Source organism: Meleagris gallopavo, chromosome 1 (genome assembly GCF_905368555.1).
Source record: "Meleagris gallopavo chromosome 1, MGAL_WU_HG_1.1, whole genome shotgun sequence".
Taxonomy (NCBI): domain Eukaryota; kingdom Metazoa; phylum Chordata; class Aves; order Galliformes; family Phasianidae; genus Meleagris; species Meleagris gallopavo.
The window spans coordinates 6,433,875-6,454,964 of NC_139404.1; the positions used below are offsets into that span (position 1 = coordinate 6,433,875).

The following is a 21,090-nucleotide window of genomic DNA, read 5'->3' on the forward strand; positions in this document are numbered from 1 at the left end:
GGTCTGTAAAGTTCCTTCCACCTCAACCCGTTCTATGATGTAGGATTGTGGCCTGTTGGCTTTGGAGAACCTCTGATCCAGTAACACGGCAAGGTGAGCAGAAGAGGAGGAGAGACAGCAACACTGAATAGAGATTAGCTGAGCTCTCATATGCAAGGAGTGACCACAAGACTTCCCCTTGTTCTCACTGATTTTTCTGAAACCCCGCTTCTCCCTCCAACGAGAGTAATTCTCCTTTCTCACACAGATGTGGGGACCCAGTGTCTAGTTAGAAGGCTAGTGCAGGTGTCAGCTAGAGCTCCACAAAGGATTTGTAGGATCTTCCTTAAGACTCTGTTCTAATACCGTTCTTTTCCTTCTGTTTGTGTGACTTTTTCAACGTAATGCATTTTGAAGAAATGCTAAAACAGCCCTTTACCTGCTTGTTTCCAAACTGTCCTCCGCTCCCAGTGAGTGAGACATGTCTGTAGCCAAATACTCTGCACTTCATCAGTCAGAGTGCAGCTCCTGGCGGTCCCCGAGGGGAGGTTTCAGCATAGGTGTCATCTGGGGAAATAAATCTGGTTTTTTTGGATAGCAACAGATAAAAGACCATAACATTGAACTTAATCAGGAGAATAATGAAGACAGATGGCAAAAGGAGGTGAAAGCTGCCTGGACCAGTCCCCTTCCTCCTGTCCTGAGGCAGCTCGCCCATCACCAAAAGGTTTTTCCCATTTCCAAACTTGTTGGCAGTGTGAAATGAGCACCTTCCCTACTTATTTGGGAGTGTGCTTGAATAAACCAAACCCACCGTGCACAAAAGACTTTTAGGAAGAAGCAAGTGGGATTTAACCAAGTACAGCACTCCTACATGGAAAACAGTGTTACATCAGGAGGGGTAGACTGCAGGCACAGTTTGCATTTGCCTGGTGGAACAGCTCCCAAAAGCTGCTCTGAGGGACTATTTGGTATCCTACCCTAACTAACTTGCACATTAATGAACTCTATATGACCCATAAACAACCTCTGTAGTCTCTGCATTGTTGTCTGTTTCACGTAACTTCTTCAGCACATCCATCGTGACATGAAGTCATGTTTCTTCCACTTTATTCTGGCAAACTGCACAACTTTTTTTTTACATTCTGGTTTAAAATTCTGCTCAGAGATTTCCAGGGATTTCTTACTATGGTTCCTGAGCAGTATACTTTTTCATGTAGAAATCACTTTTGTATTGTATCTGGAGCTCTGCCTGTCCTTTACTCCTTACTGTTTTTATTCTTGAATATCATCTGCTAGTAGCTGTACTTTCACAGGGTTATGGTTGCATTTTGTCTACGTATGGGAAAATACTTGGGGTATATACTTTGGTTTCTCAGAGACCTTGCCCAAAAGGGCAGTTGTTGTGCTTGGTACTTTTTGTGTAATTTACTTCTCAATACTTTGCTCACAAAGAACTTCAGTAACAGTAAACAGAATAAAATGAGGCAGAAAAGCAACACTGCTTTGGCTGCAGCTGTAGCTAGGAAAGTTAGATGGCACAATCATCAGCTTTGACTCCAAACTGACAATAACATTAAAAAAAAAAAAAAAAAAGACATTTTCTCACTATGACAATACACAAGGGCAGAATAGACCCAACATTTTGCACGTTGCCTGAACCTGACCCCGTTATACACCACATACACAGAGGCAATGCAGGTTTATCTAACCAAGTAAAGGATGCCTGAGTGTTCAGAGCCTGTTTTACTCTCCCTTTGGGAGCACTGTTACTGTAGTGCTGCTTGGCTAAATGCCCCCAGCCCAGCATTGCTGGGCTGGAGTAGGGAAGGAACAGCTTTGGCTCCACTCTCTTAGGTATTGCTGATATAGAATTATCTGCAGAATACTGCTGTTCTGTGATGGCTAACAGCTACCAGGAGCAACAAAAGCCTGTGCTGAGTTAGACATTAACACAGTTCCCCTACTGATTTTGGATATACGCAGGGCTGTTTTCTCCTGTGTGCTATGCTCAGCTCTGCATGCAGACTTGGCTCGCCTTGGACAAGTGCTAGTTTGCTTTTGCAATTCTGAGACTAGCTGCCTTTAGGGGGCCCTTGTTCAGACTGGTACCTGCCCCTCCAAAATGCTGGGCAGTGAAGGAAACTCTTGCATTTACATCTGATAGATCACTTTTACAACTTCTGCAGTGATAATATTGGTCAACTTATCTTGCAGTGTCTTAGCTGGGAACGTGTCCTATAGCAGTAAATCTGCACACTGTACTAAAAAAAAATATTGTGAGTGAATAATTGAAAAAGAATGGGTTTGGAAAGGGAAAAAAAGGGGAAAGGAAGGCAAAGGAGAAACCTGCATTACCAGTAGCTCCTGTAAAGCAGTCAGAGGAAAATGATATACTCAATTTAAAATAATTGCAGAAAAGAGGGGCAGAAATCTTGAAAGCTTCAGATGAGGGTGCTGCTTGACAATGGGAACAGGTTCCCTGTGCAGGACATGCAATTCAGGGAAGTGCTGGATAAAATGGTATACAAGTTGGGTGGATGGTAACAGAGTAGGGCCCAGTCCTTGGACAATTTGTGGGTTATTAAAAAGAGCAGAAATGAAGCTCTGTGTGTTGTTAGTAAAAAAGCTAATTAGAAAGAGAGGAAGTGTTACAGCACTTGTGCATTGCGGCACATGGAATGAAATGCAGAGGTAATGACTGAGAAGTTAAGGACGTGTTCAGGATTTTTAGCTGGAAGTGCAAGACTGGAAGGTAAAATAAAGACATCAAGAGAAAGAGATGTTAGATTGAGCAGCTCACTGAAGGCAGCAGTGACTCGGTTAAAGAAAGAAAAATATTTTAGAACAAATATTTTAGTAATAGTGATGTTCTTTTATGAGTTAAACAAGACTAGTCTTAATTTTGAAGCCTTAAAGTTTTGAATGCCATAGTGATATTAATTTGGAATGAGCAAAGAAAACTATTTTTTAAAAAAACTTCAATCATTGGTAACCCACTCACAGATGATGCTGTAATATTGCCTCAATGGTGCACCTGTGTTAGGATAGATTGAAGGAACCTCTTGGCTCTTTTATCAGCCTTCAGACAAAATGGACCAGTAACTTGCATGTGTGCAGGTTTGCTAAGAGCAAGCCAGTCAGATGGAACTGATAAGTACAGCTAAAAATCTGGACCCATGTTAATTGCAAGAAACCTACTGAAGCTCACTCATGAGTCTGGGCAACTCATTCCAGTACCTCTCTACCTCATTTGTAAAAAATGTCTTCCTTTTATCCAATCTAAATCTTCCCTTTTATAGTTTGAATCAATTTCCCCTTATCCTATCACAACAGATCGTGCTGAAGAGTCTGTCCTTTCTTATAGTCCCCATTTTTATACTGAAAGGCTTCTATCAAGTCTCCCCAGAGCCTTCTCTTTTCCAGGCTGAACATCACTACATCTCTGTCTGTTTTTGTAGGACCAATTCTGTGGCCATCTGCTCTAACAGGTCCATGTTTCTCCTGTACTGAGGACTCCACATTTGGATGCAGTAGTCCAGGTGAGGTCTCACGAGCTCAGGGTAGAGGGGCAGGATCACCTCCCCCATCCTGCTGAGCCACACTTCTTTTGATGCAGCCCAGGATACAGTTGGCTTTCTGGGCTGCAAGGGCACATTGCTGGCTTATGTCCAGCTTCCCATCCAACAGTACCCCAAGTTATTTTCGGCAGGGTTGTGCTCCATCCTTACATCCCCCAGCTCATACTGACAGTGAGGGTTGCTGTGATCCAGGTGCAAGACGTTGGACTTGGATTTGTTGAATCTTATGAGGTTCACCTGGTCCCACTTCTCAAGCCTATCTAGGCCTCTCTGAATGCTATCCCATCACTCAGGCATGTCATTCACAAACTTGCTGAGAGTGCCTTTGGTCCCACTGTTGATGTCACTGATGAGGACACTGAACAGCATCGGTTCCAGTACTGATCCCTATGGCACGCCACTCTTACTGATGAAGCATCTCGAGGTGAAATGTAAGGCCAATTACTGATGGGCATGACAGGAGATTGTTGTCTGTACTCAGCACTGGTGAAGGTGCACCTCACTACTATGCTCAATTTTAGGTGCCTCACTGTGTGAAAGACACTGAGACACCAGAGTATGTCCAGAGAAGGGCAATGAAGCTGTGAGGGGTCAGGAGCCCAAATCTTCAGGGGAGTGACAGAGGAAACGGGGATTGTTCGGTGTGGAGGAGGCTCAGAGAAGATCTTATTGCTCTCTATAACTGCCTGAAAGGAGGTTGTGGTGAGGTGGGGGCCTGCCTTTGCTCCTAGGTAACAGTGATAGGATGGAAGGCAATTGCCTCAAGTTGTGCCAGGGGAGGTTCAGGTTGGATATTAGGAACAATTTCTTCTCAGGAAGAGTGGTGAGGCATTGGCACAGGCTGCCCAGGGGTGTGGTGGAGTCACTGTCCTTGAAGATGCTCAAGAAAAGGATGGATGTGGCAATGAGGGACGTGGGTTAGGGGGGACATTGGTGGTGGGTGGATGGTTGGACTCAGTGTTCTTGGAGGTTTCTTCCAGCCTTTCTGATTCTAGGATTCTGTGACTCTGTGATTCATGGGCACGGTGGGGGTGGGTTGGGGTTGGACTAGATGATCTTGGAATTCTTTCAAACTATTCGTGCTTCTGTCATTTATCCGAATACCTGTTGGAAACTACAGGTGAGCATAACTGCCCCGGGGTAACTCGGTAGTACTTGTGAAATTACGACTATACAAACTGGATGAAAAAAAAGCCTTATTTAAGCGATTTCAGCTAAGGGAAGCTATTGAATAAAACCGTTCAGAGCTATTGTGGCAACGCGTCGGCATAACGGAATTCTCGCGGACTTCCACCCAGCTCAGGGAGCGGCGGCACAGCAGGATGCAGCGGGCAGAGGCGGCCGCAGGGACGCCTGCGCGGGCTTCTGCGCGCCGCGTCACGTGACGGCGGCGGAGGGAACGCGGTGGGGGAGGGGAGCGGCGCTGACAGCGGTGAGGCAGCGGCCGGCCCCGCCGCCATGGGCAGTGAGTACGGCAGCGCGGGCGGCCGCAGCGAGGGGAGGACGCGGCCCTGAGGGAGCGGTGGGGGAGCGGAGGGCGGTGAGGCGGCCACCTCACGGCTCGGCGGCGGGTCGCGTTCAGCTTCTCGGGTCGGACGTGGCGCCCGGCCGGTTCCTGCGGGGCACGGGGAGCCGTGCGAGGGGCGGTCGGTGCGGAAGGAGCCGGGCGCGGCGGTGTGCGCGGGGATCGGCGCGGCGTTTCCACACGCGGCGCGGTGCGAGGCGCGGATCTCTGAAGGGAACCGCGGCTGATGGCTGTGGAGAGCCGCACGTAGCGGGCTGGAAGCGCTGAGGGAGGTTTGGCAGGGAAACCGCCCGCCCCGTGCTTCGGGTTGTTGGGGATTTCGTAGCAAAGAGCCGAGGCTGCTGAGCCCTGCTGCATTTTTAACGGAGAAACTGCGGAGGGAGTTGTAGCAGAAGTTAAATCCCGCAAACTTCGGTCGGAATACGTGTTGCAGCAACTGAAGGTTTCTGAAGATACGTCAATGTTGTTGTTTTTTTTTCCCGTCAGTGAAATAGGTGTATAAAGCCTTTTAGTTCTTAGGTAGGTGCATCCATTGCTTCTGTGCTTGACAGAAGCACCAGGTCGTGTGTTCTTAGGTGGGATGTGATTCAGTTCACTGCTGCATCGCAGGTGATTCCAGCCATGGAACAAAGGATGGGCCAATCTCTTGTAAATAATTCTTTACAGAAAGAGTGGTGAGGTGCTGGAACAGGCTGCCCAGAGAGGTTGTGGACGCCCTGTCCCTGGAGGTGTTCAAGGCCAGGTTGGATGGGGCCCTGGGCAGCCTGGTCTAGTATTAAACAGGGAGGTTGGTGGCCCTGCCTGTGGCAGGGGAGATGGAGATTTGTGATCCTTGAGGTCTCTTCCAGCCCAGGCCATTCTGTGATTCTATAAATAAGAATTCTTTTCCACGTTTCCTTGAAAAGTGAAATCCTAATGAGTTGCAACAAGGCTACATACAAGGTGTTGCATTTGGGTCGGGGCAGTTCCAATCATGGGTACAGACCGGGAGAAGAGCTCATTGAGAGCAGCTTTGTGGAGAGGAGTCCGGGGTTCAGGTGGATGAGAAGGTGGATGTGAGCCAGCAGTGTGCTCTTGCAGCCCAGAAGGCCAACTGTATTCTGAGCTGCAGCAGAAGAGAGGTGATAGCAGGGAGAGGGAGGGGATTGTCCCCCTCTGCTCTGCCCTTGTGAGGCCCCACCTGCTGTACTGCATCCAGGTCTGGAGCTCAGGAAAAATGTGGAGGTTTTGGAACACGTCCATAGGAGGGGGGACAAAGATGTTCAGAGGGCTGGAGCACCTCTCGTGTCAAGAATGGCTGAGGAAGCTTGGGTTGTTCTACTTGGAGAAGGCTCAGGGGAGACCTGGTAGCATTCTGGTACATAAAGGGAGCTTATAAGCAGAAGGGACATAAAGTTTTTATACAGTCTGGTAGTGATAGGACTAGGGATTTGAACTAAAAGAGGAGAGTTAGTTTAGATGTTAGGGGAAATTTTTCACTCAGAGGTGAGGCACTGGCACAGGCTGTCCAAAGAGGTTATGGATGGCCCATCCCTGGAGGTGTGCAGGGCCAGGCTGGATGGGGCCCTGAGCAGCCTGATCTGGTGGGTGGCAACCCTGCCTGTGGCAGGGGGTTTGGAACTGAATGATCTTTGAGGTTCCTTCCAAGCTAAGTCATTTATGCTTTATGTTCATTTTTCACTTCCTTCAAGAAATGGGCATTACTTTTCACATGTTCAGTTAGTGAGTGTTGATGAAGTAATTCACGTGTAGTGTTCTTACCCTTTATTTTTTTCCTTAGAAGTTATATGAAGTATGAAGTTTTATAAATCATACAAGTTCAGTAAAATATTTTCTTCTTACTCTTCTTTTGTTCATTTTTTTCTACAACAGTTAAATTTTTAGAAGTTATTAAGCCATTCTGTGCAGTTTTACCTGAAATCCAGAAGCCAGAAAGAAAGGTGAGTGCTACATTGTGTTTTTACTTTAATTTGTTCTCAGATAAGAGAATAATGCATTCAACTCCACACCACAATACAAATGCAGATAGTGGTCCCTCAGGTAGGGCATATCCTTTGGGAGAAAGGAAAGCCACATTAAGGTAAAAGATTATCATCATAATACATTCTTAACAGCCTTCTACAAACCAAATTCTTCCATATGCTAACGGTACTAACTCATTTTGGTTTTTAAATGTCTTATCTCTGGACTGAATTCATTGTATTCAGTTCCCTACAACTACATCAATTTTAACATACCACGGGATTTTCAGGCATTTTTTCCCGTGGATTTTTTTCCCTCAAAATATTTTTTTCTCCTACAGCCATTTTTCCACTTGATGAGGTGGGAAAGTGATTTGTGATAAGGTTCAAATAACCTACTAGCTGTGACACTTCTCTTTGTTCTGAGACCAATGAAATGAGTTCATTTACATCTGACCTAATCCTGCAGCCCTAGAACCCATTTCTTTGCCTGTTTTCTAGATCAAAATTAGTTAATTTATGTAGATAGGAAGAGACTGTCCCTGTCAAAAATAATAATAATAATGAAAATAAGCTTTGTTTACTGATACTCAAACAGTCGTGTATCACCTAGGTGACAAAAGTTCTAATTAGAGTAGCAAATTTATGGAATTTTCATGCCAGCCACAACAGAAAATAAGAGGCAAATACTGATTTTTATTGTTAGAAAGAAATGCATAGCTGTGAGCATGATACTGTCCTGAAGAATATTCTCACACTGTTGAGAGATTCCTGAGGGTTAGGTCTGGATGCAGAGATGATTTTTCTGGTAGCCAGGTGCTGGCTTCAATGGAAAAGGTATGGTAAAAACTGCTGATTGTCCCCCTCTGGAACTTATTTCTAAGAAGGTTGATCCCTTGGCTCTTTGCCTTATCTGCCGTTCCAAGCTGTCTTTCCCTCTCGGGACAGATCTTCAGACAAGTGATACCAGTCAGACAAAGGCTTCTTGAGTCTCCAGAGCCAGACCTTGTGCTAAGATCGGGATGCACCTGATTGAGTGGAAGATAACCACTGTGTTTCTGCAGCTTTCAACTTCAGTGCAATCTTCTCATGTTTGTTTACGGTATATTTTTGAATGAGTTTGTTACATCCATCTGTCCCATTTCTTCTAGTTAAGTGGCGTCGATGAGAAAGCTGAGACAAATCTACAGATACTGAGGTTTCTGTAAAGCTCGGCAACAGTTGTGATTTTCTCTTGGTTTCTTCCTCTTTCCAATGAAGGAAAGAGTAGGGGGAGAGACATGGTTTGTCAGTGTCCTCCATCAGCTGGTGAAGGATGCCCAGAGCAGTTCTTGTCCTTGCTACTTGGGTCACTTTGTCTCTTTCACTATCTAGGTCACTGGCTAAGCAATGATTGTCTGTTGCCAACTTAGTACGAATTTGAAATGAAGGATATCTTGGGAACGTCCTTCCCAAGACTGAAGTCTTTTGACCATTTTACATAATGTTCCTTGCTTATGTATAGTCTATCAAGTGACTTAGGCCATTCTGTTTAACAAGTCTTTTTTATTTATTGTTTTCTTGCAAGCTGTCACTGGCAGGCATCATTAGTAATTATTTTAGTGGGTTGGTTAAGGCCGGGACAAGAGACAAAGATAGCAAAGTAGAAAAAAAAATCTCTAAGCTTAATGTTCTATGATTGTTGATTGTGCAGAGAGCACACAGTTTACATTCAGGTGGGCTCTCATTGAGCCTTTTCCCATTATTTTGAGGAAGGAAGTGGGCTTTTTCTGTCACTAGGGAGTGTTGCTTTTGTCATTTGGAGATGTTGGCTGCCAGAAGCAAGCGTTGCTTTTTTGTAGTTATGTTTGTTCATGCTATACACACAGATCTCTCAGATACTTCACAGACATGAAGTAGAACACAGTGTTCAGAACACCAGGATGATGGGACTCACGTCCATTTATCTTCATGAGCTGTAAGTGAGAAAAGTACCAAAAGAAGAAAATGTCCAGTAGGATCTGATCAGACGGTGAAATGTACTTTTCGTGCTTGTTATCATTTGTGGCTGGAATATTTTGGTACCAGTTGGTATTTTGCTGTTCTTGGCATATGGATTCAAATGCCTCCTTTTTCTTTTCTCTTTTTTTTATTTCTTTGAATCACAGAGACTGTTCCTTGTGAACCAAGTGTGATTTGGGTGTTGCAGGATTTCTCTAATGCTCATGTTCACTTTAATTGACTTAAGGGCCACGGTAGTTGAGGAGACTGATACCCCAGAAGCTAACGTTAAGCTTTGGGCTGCAGGAACAGTTCTGCTCAACATTTTTCTTTTTTGAAGTCTGTACTTTAAATCTGAACAATGAAATTGAAACAGCTCTTGGCAAAGTGGGTCAGCACTTCATAAAATCTAAGGCAAGACGCTGGATTTATTTGCCGCTGTCACTATTTTTCTTTTTTTAACTTTGTACTGTGTGTATTTTTAGCATCTGGCCTCTTTTAGAAGTGAGTCTGTATCAGTAAATACATTAAATTACTGGAACTACTTTGCCTCAAATTAAGTGTATGCTTTCATTTACAAAGTTGCAGACTAATTCTGAATTCCTTTTGGCTGGGGAGTTGCCCTGCTGCCTCAGTTTACAGATTCTTGTTTGTGGGTATTCAGAGCCTATAAAACTAGCCACTAACCTTTTCTCCTGTTACTTCTCTACAGGCAGCATCAGTGGTTGGAAGCAGAAATGTGTTACTTACACTGTATCTGTTTTGTGTGTCAGTTCATGTCTCATTTTAGTAGCTGCTGTGCTCTTGTCTGCAGTGAACACGCTTATCCCAGTGTTTACGGTCCATGGAGGAGAGGTGGGAACTTGAACGTAGCACTGCAACAGAGCTCTCTCTTGGTCTCTTCAAGTGCTTTGCTTTCTGTCTCAGGCTTTGAGTTGTTCTCTCTTTCAAATTTAAACCTCGTGGTTCTTCTTCTGTGGAACTAGTTGCAGCATTCTGCCTCAAATCATGGACTCATATCATAGAATCATAGAGTGGTTTGTGCGTTGTGACCACGGGGATCTCTTAATGTACTACTGACTGATGATCATTGCTCTGTCAATCTTTTAAAAGTAATACCTGATGTACATCCATAGAAATACTTCGGTGGGGGAAAAAGCCTCTAAAATTTGTAGTCTATGTCCATTCACATAATGGTGAATTTAAGCTTCCTGCAACAACTTTTGAAGAACTTCTTTCTCACTGCTCTGATTTCTTATCCAAAACTCATGGTTCTTCTGTTTTTTAATTACTTGCCTTTAGCAGTTAAATCTCTAAAAACTTTACAGCACTCGAGTAACCTTCAGTCTTACAAAACAGTGCTGTCAATCTGTTGAAGCCTAGAGATAAAATCACAGCAGATAAGGATTTTTGCATTAGTATTTCATGTTCTGATATGTCCACATTTAGCCATGCTGTTGTTTTTTGGTAAATATTCACTGTGTTAGAATACTATATATAAAACATGTTCTACTCTCTGAATGTCAGGCACACTGCCAGATCCCATGCAAGCTGTCTTTGACTACATAGAAGCCCATGGCTGTCACTCTAAAAAATCTGAAATCATATTAAAAATAATTCCTGATGAGAAATGTTGCCGTCTGGCTCAATATCTTTCACATTTAGTTCCAAACAATGCAGCATCTAGCTCTAGTATGAAGTAGAGTGAAAATACTGAATGCAATTGACTCAATAATATCTATCTATAATTGGTTCTGTAGATCCAGTTCAGAGAGAAGGTACTATGGACAGCTATCACTCTCTTCATTTTCTTAGTATGCTGTCAGGTACGTATGGATATATTCTGTGTTTCTGAAAGGGTGTGTTCTGTATGGAAAATGCTAAACGTGTGAGAATTTCTCATTTCATGTTGATCTGCTTTCGGTTTTGTGTTTTAATTGCTAATGAATGAAGACTGTGTATCCAAAATAGTCCTTATTATTCATGTATATGTTTTCAGAAATTATGACGTTGCTGTTATGATGTGAGATGTCCTATGAAATAGTGATACTGACTGCAGGATAAAAAGCAAAGCAAATGATTGGTTTAGTAGCCCAAGCAAGCCAAGCAGTTTTATGCATTCTTTAGCCTCTGTTCATAGCTAAATTTAAACTTTAGCAGTAATGAGTTTGAACAGAAATGACTATTTTTACCTGATCTCTTGAACGAGCTAAAAGATTGCAAAGATTGTGGGAAGATGTTTGTCCTGAGGTGTTTAAGCTTACATTTAGAATGTGCTTTTTTGAATATATTGATGAGGATACTCCCTCCAAGGTCTTTGTAAACATTTATGGTTTCATTCATTCATAGTTGCAGGAGTTCCTGGAAACCCTAGAAACTAGGGTTATAAACACATATTGTTGAATATTTAGATACTGCAGAAAATGAAAATCCATGCCTTACTTTATTTATTTTAGCAATTTTAGACCCTCCAGATCCTTTAAAATGAACCAGACATCTTCAACCTTAGGCATTTTATGTTCTATTTTATTTATTTATTGACTTGAACTTACCCATTGCAGTCAGATTCTGTAGCAGCAGTTTAATAATTTGTATGTTTACAACACTGAAGGGCTGTTAAAAGGCCCAAACCTATCTGTTTTTCAACAGAGGATGTGGGAATGATACCAGAGATAGAAGAGTGTGGATTTTATTTGTGTTTCTTAGCTGCTAGATAGATGCATAATTAAGAATTTGAATCTGTACAGAAGGTGATGGTAGCTAATTGAAAATAGTGCAGAGTTTTCAGGAAATAATTTAAAGGATTGCCTGGGCCTTCTTTTGTGATTGAGTTTTAAAGAACTCAAAATCCTTTGGTGCTGACATATGGAAAATTGATGTCCTTTTTCAATATAAACTTGGCTGACTTGTACAGCTCCATATAGGACGCTTTAAAACACATTCCCAGCTGTTGAATTGGAGTATTTAAAGTTGATGGAGGAAAATATTTATGTTGGAATTTATGCTTCATCTTTAATTTGTTCTACAAAGGAATTTTGTATAGGGCTGTTTAAAATTAAAACAAAACAACCCTGCTTTCTTACGTCTTCTCAAAGATGTTTGGCTACAATTTGTTCTACTGCAAAAAATGTGGTGAAATAAGTACTGAAATATCACATATTTCATATATTTCATAAGCAGTGGAATTCATGGTGAGGGGGTGCTCTGTTCTCGTAATCATTTTTGGTATCTGACCTATTTATTTTGTGTTTCTTTCCTTCTATATTTTCCCAGGGCTGAGGTACTCTATGACTGCTTATGGCAACCACTTACATCTTCATCTGTAGTAATCTGGCCAGTGCTAATCATTTACACTGTTGTGTGGTCTGGTTTAATTTAAAAAACAGAAGATTGGTTGGATTACATTATACTGAACAGTGTAGCAGTTGAATCGTTACGAGTTAAGGTTCTTAGATTAACGTCAGCTCTCTTCATATATCTGGTTAATATTGCTCTGTGCTTTGGCAGATACCTTTATTTGGAATTATGTCATCAGATTCAGCAGATCCTTTCTACTGGATGCGAGTCATTCTTGCATCAAACAGAGGTTAGTAAATTCTTTCTTTTCTTTTTATCAGTACAAACAGACTGCGAGGGAAAATGATTGGGTGTAAAATTTCACAAAGCCCAGCTATCGTGTTGAAACACTGTGATGTGATATGATGAATGATACCTGAGATGGATTTTGTCTTAGGAATGGAGCTGCCTTCGATGCGCAAGCGAGATTCATCTTGATTCTCAACTTCCAGGATGGTTCTGTATCCAACTGTAAAGCAATCTTTTTCTGATAAAATATGAAACATTGAGTCATTTTTTTCTTAATTATGAAGGAAAATGCTTTGTGTTGGCAAGTTGGTTATACCTCGTAACACTTCTGCAGCATTATAGGTAATTGTGTAGGTTGGAAAGCTAAGGGCAGAAGTGATTAAGCTTACCTTGTAGCAAACCCAAAGTAGTTTACTGTAGAAAAGACAAATGGAGCCCAAAATAATGTGTAAAAGTATTAAACTAAAGCTTGGAAGTCAGGAGCTTAAGATCCATGACTTGTCATGCATGGCTTTAAGTAAGGTCGCTGACCTCATCTGTACCTTGGGCAAAGTGGCTGCAAGTGAGAGAAGCAATGGGACCCTGTAATGTGAAGGAATTATTTAGGAAAGGCAAATGTGATAGCAGTGAAGATAGACATTACATTACACCAAGCAGTGGCACAAGTTGCAGCAGCGGTTTCTGAGCAAATTGCTCAGTGTGTGCAGGAAAAGGGAAATAAAGCATGATACTTCCTGCAGAGGATGTGTCCCTTTGAACTGAATATGAGGGTAGATAAGCTTCTTGTCTGATTATCTTTTATATGCCATTTCTGCTTCCTTTGACCTTTCACATGGCCCTGTAAGCCACTCTTCCCCTGTCGCTGATTCTTCTTGACACTTTGCGAGTCTCTAGTGGCTAAATACTATTTTCTTAATAATATTCATGGTCATTTTAGGATGGAACACTGCTGTGCTACAGGTGAGAGCAGAATTACTCTTAAGTTTGCAGAGTTCTGAGGAATTGTGCATTGATTCTCATTTTTATCTCTCTGAGAAGTATTGTGACAATGTCAGAATAAAATGCATTTGTGAATGAATTTAATTGCTTTGGGTAAATTCAGTTCTGCTCTCATACCACTTTATAATATAATTCAAGCAGATATCAGTAGTTAAACAACATCTTGCAGAGAATATATCTGCATTAGAGTATGTGGTGGTAGTTCTGTAGTTGCATGTGGAGTGCTTGATGCCCAGCTGTTACTACACTGAATGAAAGGCTGGGGGTAAAAGAAGGCAGGTTTTCTGGAATATGAACCTATGTGCTGCAGAAGTTATGTTTTATGAAGTTGTATCTTCCTGTTGTATGCATTTGAAACTTGTTAGCTTGATGACATGGTGCCAGTGGGTGAGATGGCAGAGTAGAACATCTTAACGATGTGTTTGTTTCATTAAGTCCTAAACTTCAGTGCTCTCATCTATAGAGTTTGTGATTTGTGATGGCAGTTGAAGCAGTAGAAGATGCTTCTGGTTGAGGTTTCTTGGTACGGTATGCCAAAAAGCTCACTGTGTAAAGCCCTGAGGTTCTGTGTGTGCTTACCTGCAGTGCCCACATTGTTTCACAAAGATATGTAAAGTGAAAAACCACATCGGTTTGCCTTCAATATCACAGATTTTTACACAGCACTCTTCTGTGAGCTGATAATGGGCTTTGTTGAGAGTATGCCTATACTGAAATATACATTTCAAGAGTTGTGAAAAATGTTCTTTAGCTAAAATCTTTTAACAGGCCTAATATCCTCAGCGTATAATTCTTTAGGAATCAGAATCACAGAATGGCCTGGGTTGAAAAGGACCACGATGATCATTGAGTTTCAACCCCCTGCTATTGGCAGGGTTGCCAAGCACCAGACCAGGCTGCCCAGAGCCACATCCAACCTGGAAGATCTTTAATTGCATTTGTATTTTCTTCCTGGTAGGTACATTGATGGAATTAGGTATCTCTCCCATTGTGACATCTGGTTTGATCATGCAGCTGCTAGCTGGAGCAAAGATCATTGAAGTTGGTGATACACCGAAAGACAGAGCCTTGTTCAACGGAGCTCAGAAATGTAAGCACTGTTCTGATTCATGTTACTGAACATAGTTTTATTCATGGGAAACCAGTCTACTTTAGAGATGGGGAGCTTGAATTTCTTTGATAGATGAATTCAGGAAATTTTTCATGTTATAAAGGATTTTCTTCTTGTCCTGTTGCAGTATTTGGGATGATTATTACCATTGGGCAAGCCATTGTCTATGTTATGACTGGAATGTATGGAGATCCTGCTGAAATGGGTGCTGGCATTTGCCTTCTCATTATAATTCAGGTTTGTAGTGAGCTATTCTTTGTGTAATTAAAACTGATTAAATGTGGTATGGTTGGAAGGAAAAATCTTTCTGTGTCTCGTTGCCTTTAATTTATTTAATGCTGTGAAGCAACATTCTTCATATCTATCTGTCTACATATGAGAAATTCTAAATCTTCCATAAAGGAAGAGAAAGTTGGGATAATTAGTATCATAAATATTTCAGATAGGGAGTAGCTGCTTCATTTCAAATATGGGAATTTTGCAAGCAATAGCTGCTGTTCGGTGCCACTGAGGACTTCTCACTAAAGGCTATAAATTCAACTTTGAGGCATTATCCTGTAGAGCACATCAGTACATGCACAAATGTAAACACTTAAAAAGAAATAAATACTTACTGTGTAATCTGTTTGCTTGCATCGGTGTTGAAAAGTCACAGATTTTTGGCAGGTGTGATGTGCATGTGAGGGGGCAGAAATCTGTATGAATGATACTTCAATTAAAAACTTAATGAGCTCTCTCCAACATGATGAAAATACTGAAACAAGATTAATATGCAATTCCTGACTTGATTTATTCTTGTTTCTGCTCAGTTCTTTTTCTTTTCCCACAGCTATTTGTTGCTGGCTTGATTGTGCTGCTGTTGGATGAGTTGCTGCAGAAAGGTTATGGGTTGGGATCTGGTATTTCCCTCTTTATTGCTACCAATATCTGTGAAACCATTGTCTGGAAGGCGTTTAGTCCCACTACCATCAACACTGGCAGAGGTACCTGTGCTATTACAATTAGCTATAATGTGTTTCTGTGGATGCGTGCTATATGTACACTCGATCAGGTGTGCATCAGGTGGACTTTGAAAAGATGTTTTTATGTGTGATGGTTAGCTTCTAAAATCCATTGTCTAACATTAAAGATGGAAGCATTGTTTAACTCACACAAAGATAAATTACCTGCATGTTTGCTTTTGTTGATTTGAATTGCAGTAGGTAAAATGGGAGCTACAGCCCCTTGATGGAAAACTTCTGATTTCCAAACTGAAATAGCCTTGTTTTAGCACACCTCAGTCTGTAGAAATTGGGGTGTTTAAATTCTGTTTGCTTGGGGGAGTTCTTTATGATCAAGCTGTTTTTGGGGCTGTAGGTTACTGTTACAGTTGGAGCTTCCCAATTACTTTAAGGTTGTTTGTTTCTTCAGGGACTGCCATTCCTCAGCCAATGTTTGGTTGTGCTGAGACTGTAAATGCCAAGCTAAGATGCATCCTGTCTTTGCATCCTGAAGTTAATTCATTTAATGCACGTATTTGAAATCCTAAGCCAGGATTTTAGTTAGCTCTCATCGTTACCAAACTTGAAGTTTTTCTGTCTGCTGTGGTTTATTACTACTTTTTTGAAGTTATTTTTCTTCTCTTTAGTTTTTTTTTTTTTTTTCTTCCTTCTGATCTTCCTCTTACATCCAGAAAAGACTTACAGCCTGTGAGTTAAGGCAGCACACTGTGATGATACATCTGTAACAGGACGGATGTTGTGTTGCATCTTATTTTATACCTGTCACTTTGAAAAAATCCTGAAGAAAGATGTGATGGTCTTTTTAAAACTCTATTAATAACTGACAGTTTCAAGTCTCTTCTGTTGTTCTGCTTTCTCCAGGAACAGAGTTTGAAGGTGCTGTGATTGCATTGTTTCATCTTCTGGCTACACGAACCGACAAAGTCCGCGCCTTGCGGGAGGCTTTTTACCGACAGAATTTGCCCAACCTCATGAATTTGATTGCTACAGTATTTGTATTTGCTGTAGTCATCTATTTTCAGGTAAAATGAGGAATTTCTCGTAGTAGCTCTGAAACTGTATTGGTAGAATGGCATGGACTCCTGGTAATGTGGTCATTGAAAAAAGAAATCGCTACAGTGGAATAAATGAAGTATCTGATCTTGAGATCTTGATCTCAGCTCTTTACAAGGGTAGATAACAGCAGGACAAGGGGAAATAGTTTTAAGTTGAGGGAGGGGAGATTTAAGTTGGATGTCAGGGGGAAGTTCTTTACAGAGAGAGTGGTGAGGTGCTGGAACAGGCTGCCCAGAGAGGCTGTGGATGCCCCGTCCCTGGAGGTGTTCAAGGCCAGGCTGGATGGGGCTCTGGGCAGCCTGGTCTAGTATTAAATGGGGAGGTTGGTGGCCCTGCCTGTGGCAGGAGGATTGGAGATTCATGATCCTTGAGGTGCCTTCCAACCCTTCTGTGATTCAGAGTAAGGAGCTCTTATTCTTAATTTGAATAGCATTTCTTCAGTAACAAAACCCTGTGACAATGCAGCTGTTCAATGTTATGGACACACATACTTGTACTCAGGCAGTGATGTCATCTCACTTTCCACTAACCACCACACACACTATTTGGGTATTTTTACTAAAAATGGATTATGAAACTGCTCTGGTTCTATCATACAATTAATATATTTGATATTCATAGTTGAGTTCAAAAAGAAAATACTACTTTTGAACAGAGCTGAAGAACCTTGCTTCTTTGGGGCATGTGTAATACAGATTTGTTCTAGAAAACAAGTGTAATTAATGCATGGCCTATTGTTCCCTTTCCCCCTTGATTTTTCATTAGATCCTTAGCTACTAGGGTTTGTCTTTAAACTTGAGTATTTCCTAAAATGGACATTAAAGGAGACCTGCATATTGGTCTGTATTGTTTTGTTTGTGTAACCATACATCTTTAATATAGTTCAGACTGAGTGGAAGCAAAAAAGCTTGAATTCTCTGGTTTTCAAATTTCTTGGGCCTACTGGGATAGGAGCCTGCCCCAGAAAGTAGGACTTACAGACATGGCAGGTCTGCTGATACTAGTCAGTTAAGTTAAAAGCCATTACATAGTTTTTATCAAACCAAATGTTATAAAGTAATTGTATTTTAGAGAAATGTTATTTATAAACCTTCTCTCTTATTTGCTATAGAAAGAATGTAAAACACCCAAGCAGTAACACAAATCCTTAAAGTCTGTAATTCAGTCTGTAGCAAGAAGCCCTGGGGCTTTACTGTTCCAGACTTTGCATTCCTTGTTTATCTAGTAAATATCCTCAGGAATAACTTGTAGACATACTAGGAAGCATTTCTTTCTCAGAAATAAATTTGGTGTCTTTGTGTTCTTTCTTGTAGGGCTTTCGTGTTGATTTGCCCATCAAGTCTGCTCGATACCGAGGACAGTACAGTAGCTATCCGATCAAGCTCTTCTATACCTCCAACATTCCCATCATTCTGCAGTCTGCCTTAGTTTCAAACCTCTATGTTATTTCCCAGATGTTGTCTGTTCGTTTTAGTGGCAACTTCTTGGTGAACTTATTAGGACAGTGGGCAGTAAGTATCTTAATCACCTTTTAAAAAAAGAACATATAAATATATATATATGTTACCTTATTGTGAAACTCGAGTATTTAACCAGCGGAAGACTGGAATACTTAATTTCTGACAGTTGTATGGAAAAGTGGTTTTTGGAATGTTGATGAGGAATTCCTCTATAAATGCAGGATTAGAATGTGAGAGGTCTGTGAGAAACACCTAATTGTCTGTCTTCTTCCCCTTCTGTAGGATGTGAGTGGCGGTGGCCCTGCTCGTTCTTACCCTGTTGGTGGTCTATGCTACTACTTGTCCCCTCCAGAATCCATGGGTGCAATATTTGAGGATCCTGTCCATGTAATAGTTTATATAATTTTTATGTTGGGCTCCTGCGCTTTTTTCTCGAAGACTTGGATTGAAGTGTCTGGTTCATCAGCAAAAGATGTAGGTGTTCTGATAAATGTCCCTAATGACTGTATTTTCAAACACTGCCTCTGATTTAGAACTGACTGATCCTTACTGATCAGTTATTACTGTGACTAAATATCAGATGACTGGAAAAACTGCAGCAATTTCATCAAATTATGTTTCTGCAGGTTGCCAAGCAACTCAAGGAACAGCAAATGGTGATGAGAGGCCACAGGGATACTTCAATGGTTCATGAGCTTAACAGGTAAGAAAATGCTGACTTTCAGCTGTGCTGCTCTACTGGGCAATTGAGAGTACTGGGAAGGTGTCAACGAGAACAAAAGTTCTTGGAAAAATCAGGGGCTTGTTTCTGCTACAAATGTCAAGATATTGCTCTCATTAAGCTGTCTTTCTCTGGAATGCAAAAGATGCATATAGGATTAATGAAGAGATTAACTTCGAGTGTCTTTTGCGTAAGCAGAGTAACAAAGGAATTTGGGTTCAATCTCTTCTCTGTCTTTAAAAGAAAGACACCATCACTTTTACAGGTGTCTAATTTACCATTACTAAAACAATGCTGCAAAAGTGGGATTTTGTTCAGTGTGCAAAGCCTGAAGATCTGCATTGCTAGGCAGAATTATGCCTCTGTATTTAAGCCAAAAGTCTTGTGGAGGTTAAATAGCATGCATATGTTTAAAAAAATAATAATAAATTGTTATTTCATGAATCAAAATCTTTACCAGTGATCAGTTGTTTATACAGCTTTCCTATCAGTGAATATTTATTTTAATTTCTGTGTTGTGCAAATGTGGTTTAGAAACTTTTAAGAGTTAATGGTAGAGTTGCAGCTGCACAGCTGAGCTTGTCTCTAAATATTCTAGCTGGTTGTTTTAATAGTAGATATATTTCTGAACTCTTGTATGAAAATGCATGATCATGAATGTATGTTTTGGTTCCAGGTATATCCCTACAGCAGCTGCGTTTGGTGGTTTGTGCATTGGTGCCCTTTCAGTTCTGGCTGACTTTCTAGGAGCCATTGGGTCGGGCACGGGCATTCTGCTTGCAGTCACCATTATTTATCAGTATTTTGAAATCTTTGTAAAAGAACAGGCAGAAGTTGGAGGAGTAGGAGCGTTATTTTTCTAGATGTCCAAACATTTCATGGTTTGTGTGAAAGGGAAAGTATTTTGACAACATGAGTCATTTAGTCCAACAATGCTATTTTCTTTTTACTTGTTTTCAAGTGCTACATGTCCCATTGCTGTAATGGGCCTTGAGCAATGCCTGCGTGCAGCATCAGTACCAGCTGCCTTAAGACTAAAGTTTACATTATCTTGTTTGAGTATATCTAATGTTGCCTGTAATGCTGGAAACCAATTCATCTACCTTGCTGTTCAGACACTACAGTGAGATGGAAAAATGTATCAGTTTGGCGCTGGTAAATATTTTTTGCACACAGCATAAAAACATTAAATTTATTTCCCTATCATTAATAGGAAAAAAAATAATCTGAGTTCAGAATGCCACGTGCCAGTATTCTTGAAAGAGTTGAGTTGTAGCCTGTACCCTAATTTTTTTTATACTTTTTTAACTTGTATTTTGCCATCATTGAACTCGGCACTCCTTTCTCCTTGGTGGTGTCCCCACCCAGTCGCCTGCCCCTTAGCTCCAAGGCTGGACAAGCAAACATTTTACCAGAGACTGATACTCATCTCACCTGTGAACTGGTTTTGTGGTGGATTTGCTGCATTGCAAGGACTGGGGCAGGTCAATTTCTTGCCCTGGGCTTCCTGTGAGACAGCATGGTACTGCTGTCATGCTGCCAAGCCAGCCCGGTAGTTTTGTTTTAAACATGTATTTGTGAAAACTGTGCCACTGAAACTTCGTGTCCACTTTGCTTTTGTGAGTCTAAAGAACAAAGCCTGGTTCCTAAAGCAGTGTTCATAGAAGGGAAGAGGGGAACGTGAAGTTCCTGCTGAAAATTTATTTATGTTGTTGCACTTTACAGTGGCAACGTAACAAGTGTAAACATTAGACAATAAACTTATTTAATTAAGCTCTCTCCTGTGTCTTACCTGTGCAAGATCCATAATTCACATGCAGTAATTTCACACACACTGTATTAGTGAGGTCGGTCTGGAAGGCTCCTCTCCTGTTTATCCTTTCTCTTGTAGTATAATTAAGGCTGTTGAAAGCTGATCTGAATTTAAAAAAGAGATAATCTGAAGTCTTTGCCCCTTTAAAATCTTTTCTGTTCAGTTGTAGTCAGTGGATTTTTCCCTTTTGGTTTCATATTTTGATTTCTTTTTTCAGCCTTAATTTGAAAGCACCTTTATGGTGCTGTTTGTGAAAGTCACAAGATTTCTACTTAATTTCTGAGTTAGGAAAAATCTTCCTAATTATGCATGTTCATC

General features: G+C 41.3%; 1 protein-coding gene across 4 annotated transcripts; it reads left to right on the plus strand.

The window, feature by feature from the left end:
• Nucleotides 1–4,879: 4,879 nt before the first annotated feature.
• SEC61A2 (SEC61 translocon subunit alpha 2) lies at nucleotides 4,880–20,732 on the plus strand. Of its 4 annotated transcripts, XM_085215830.1 has the most exons (14): nucleotides 4,880–5,025; nucleotides 6,958–7,025; nucleotides 8,915–9,003; nucleotides 9,800–9,881; nucleotides 10,787–10,852; nucleotides 12,534–12,612; nucleotides 14,569–14,700; nucleotides 14,849–14,958; nucleotides 15,551–15,704; nucleotides 16,584–16,744; nucleotides 18,092–18,289; nucleotides 18,521–18,712; nucleotides 18,865–18,941; nucleotides 19,636–20,732. In XM_085215830.1, exons 1-14 carry the CDS (start codon nucleotides 5,019–5,021, stop codon nucleotides 19,820–19,822), a joined length of 1,602 nt encoding a protein of 533 aa, XP_085071956.1. In that variant the 5' UTR covers nucleotides 4,880–5,018; the 3' UTR covers nucleotides 19,823–20,732. The 4 variants fall into 4 exon arrangements, with proteins under 4 accessions (XP_085071956.1, XP_085071978.1, XP_085071961.1 ...); XM_085215852.1 differs by lacking the exons at nucleotides 8,915–9,003; nucleotides 9,800–9,881; XM_085215835.1 differs by lacking the exons at nucleotides 4,880–5,025; nucleotides 6,958–7,025; nucleotides 8,915–9,003 and adding an exon at nucleotides 8,008–8,148.
• The last annotated feature ends 358 nt before the right edge of the window (nucleotides 20,733–21,090 follow it).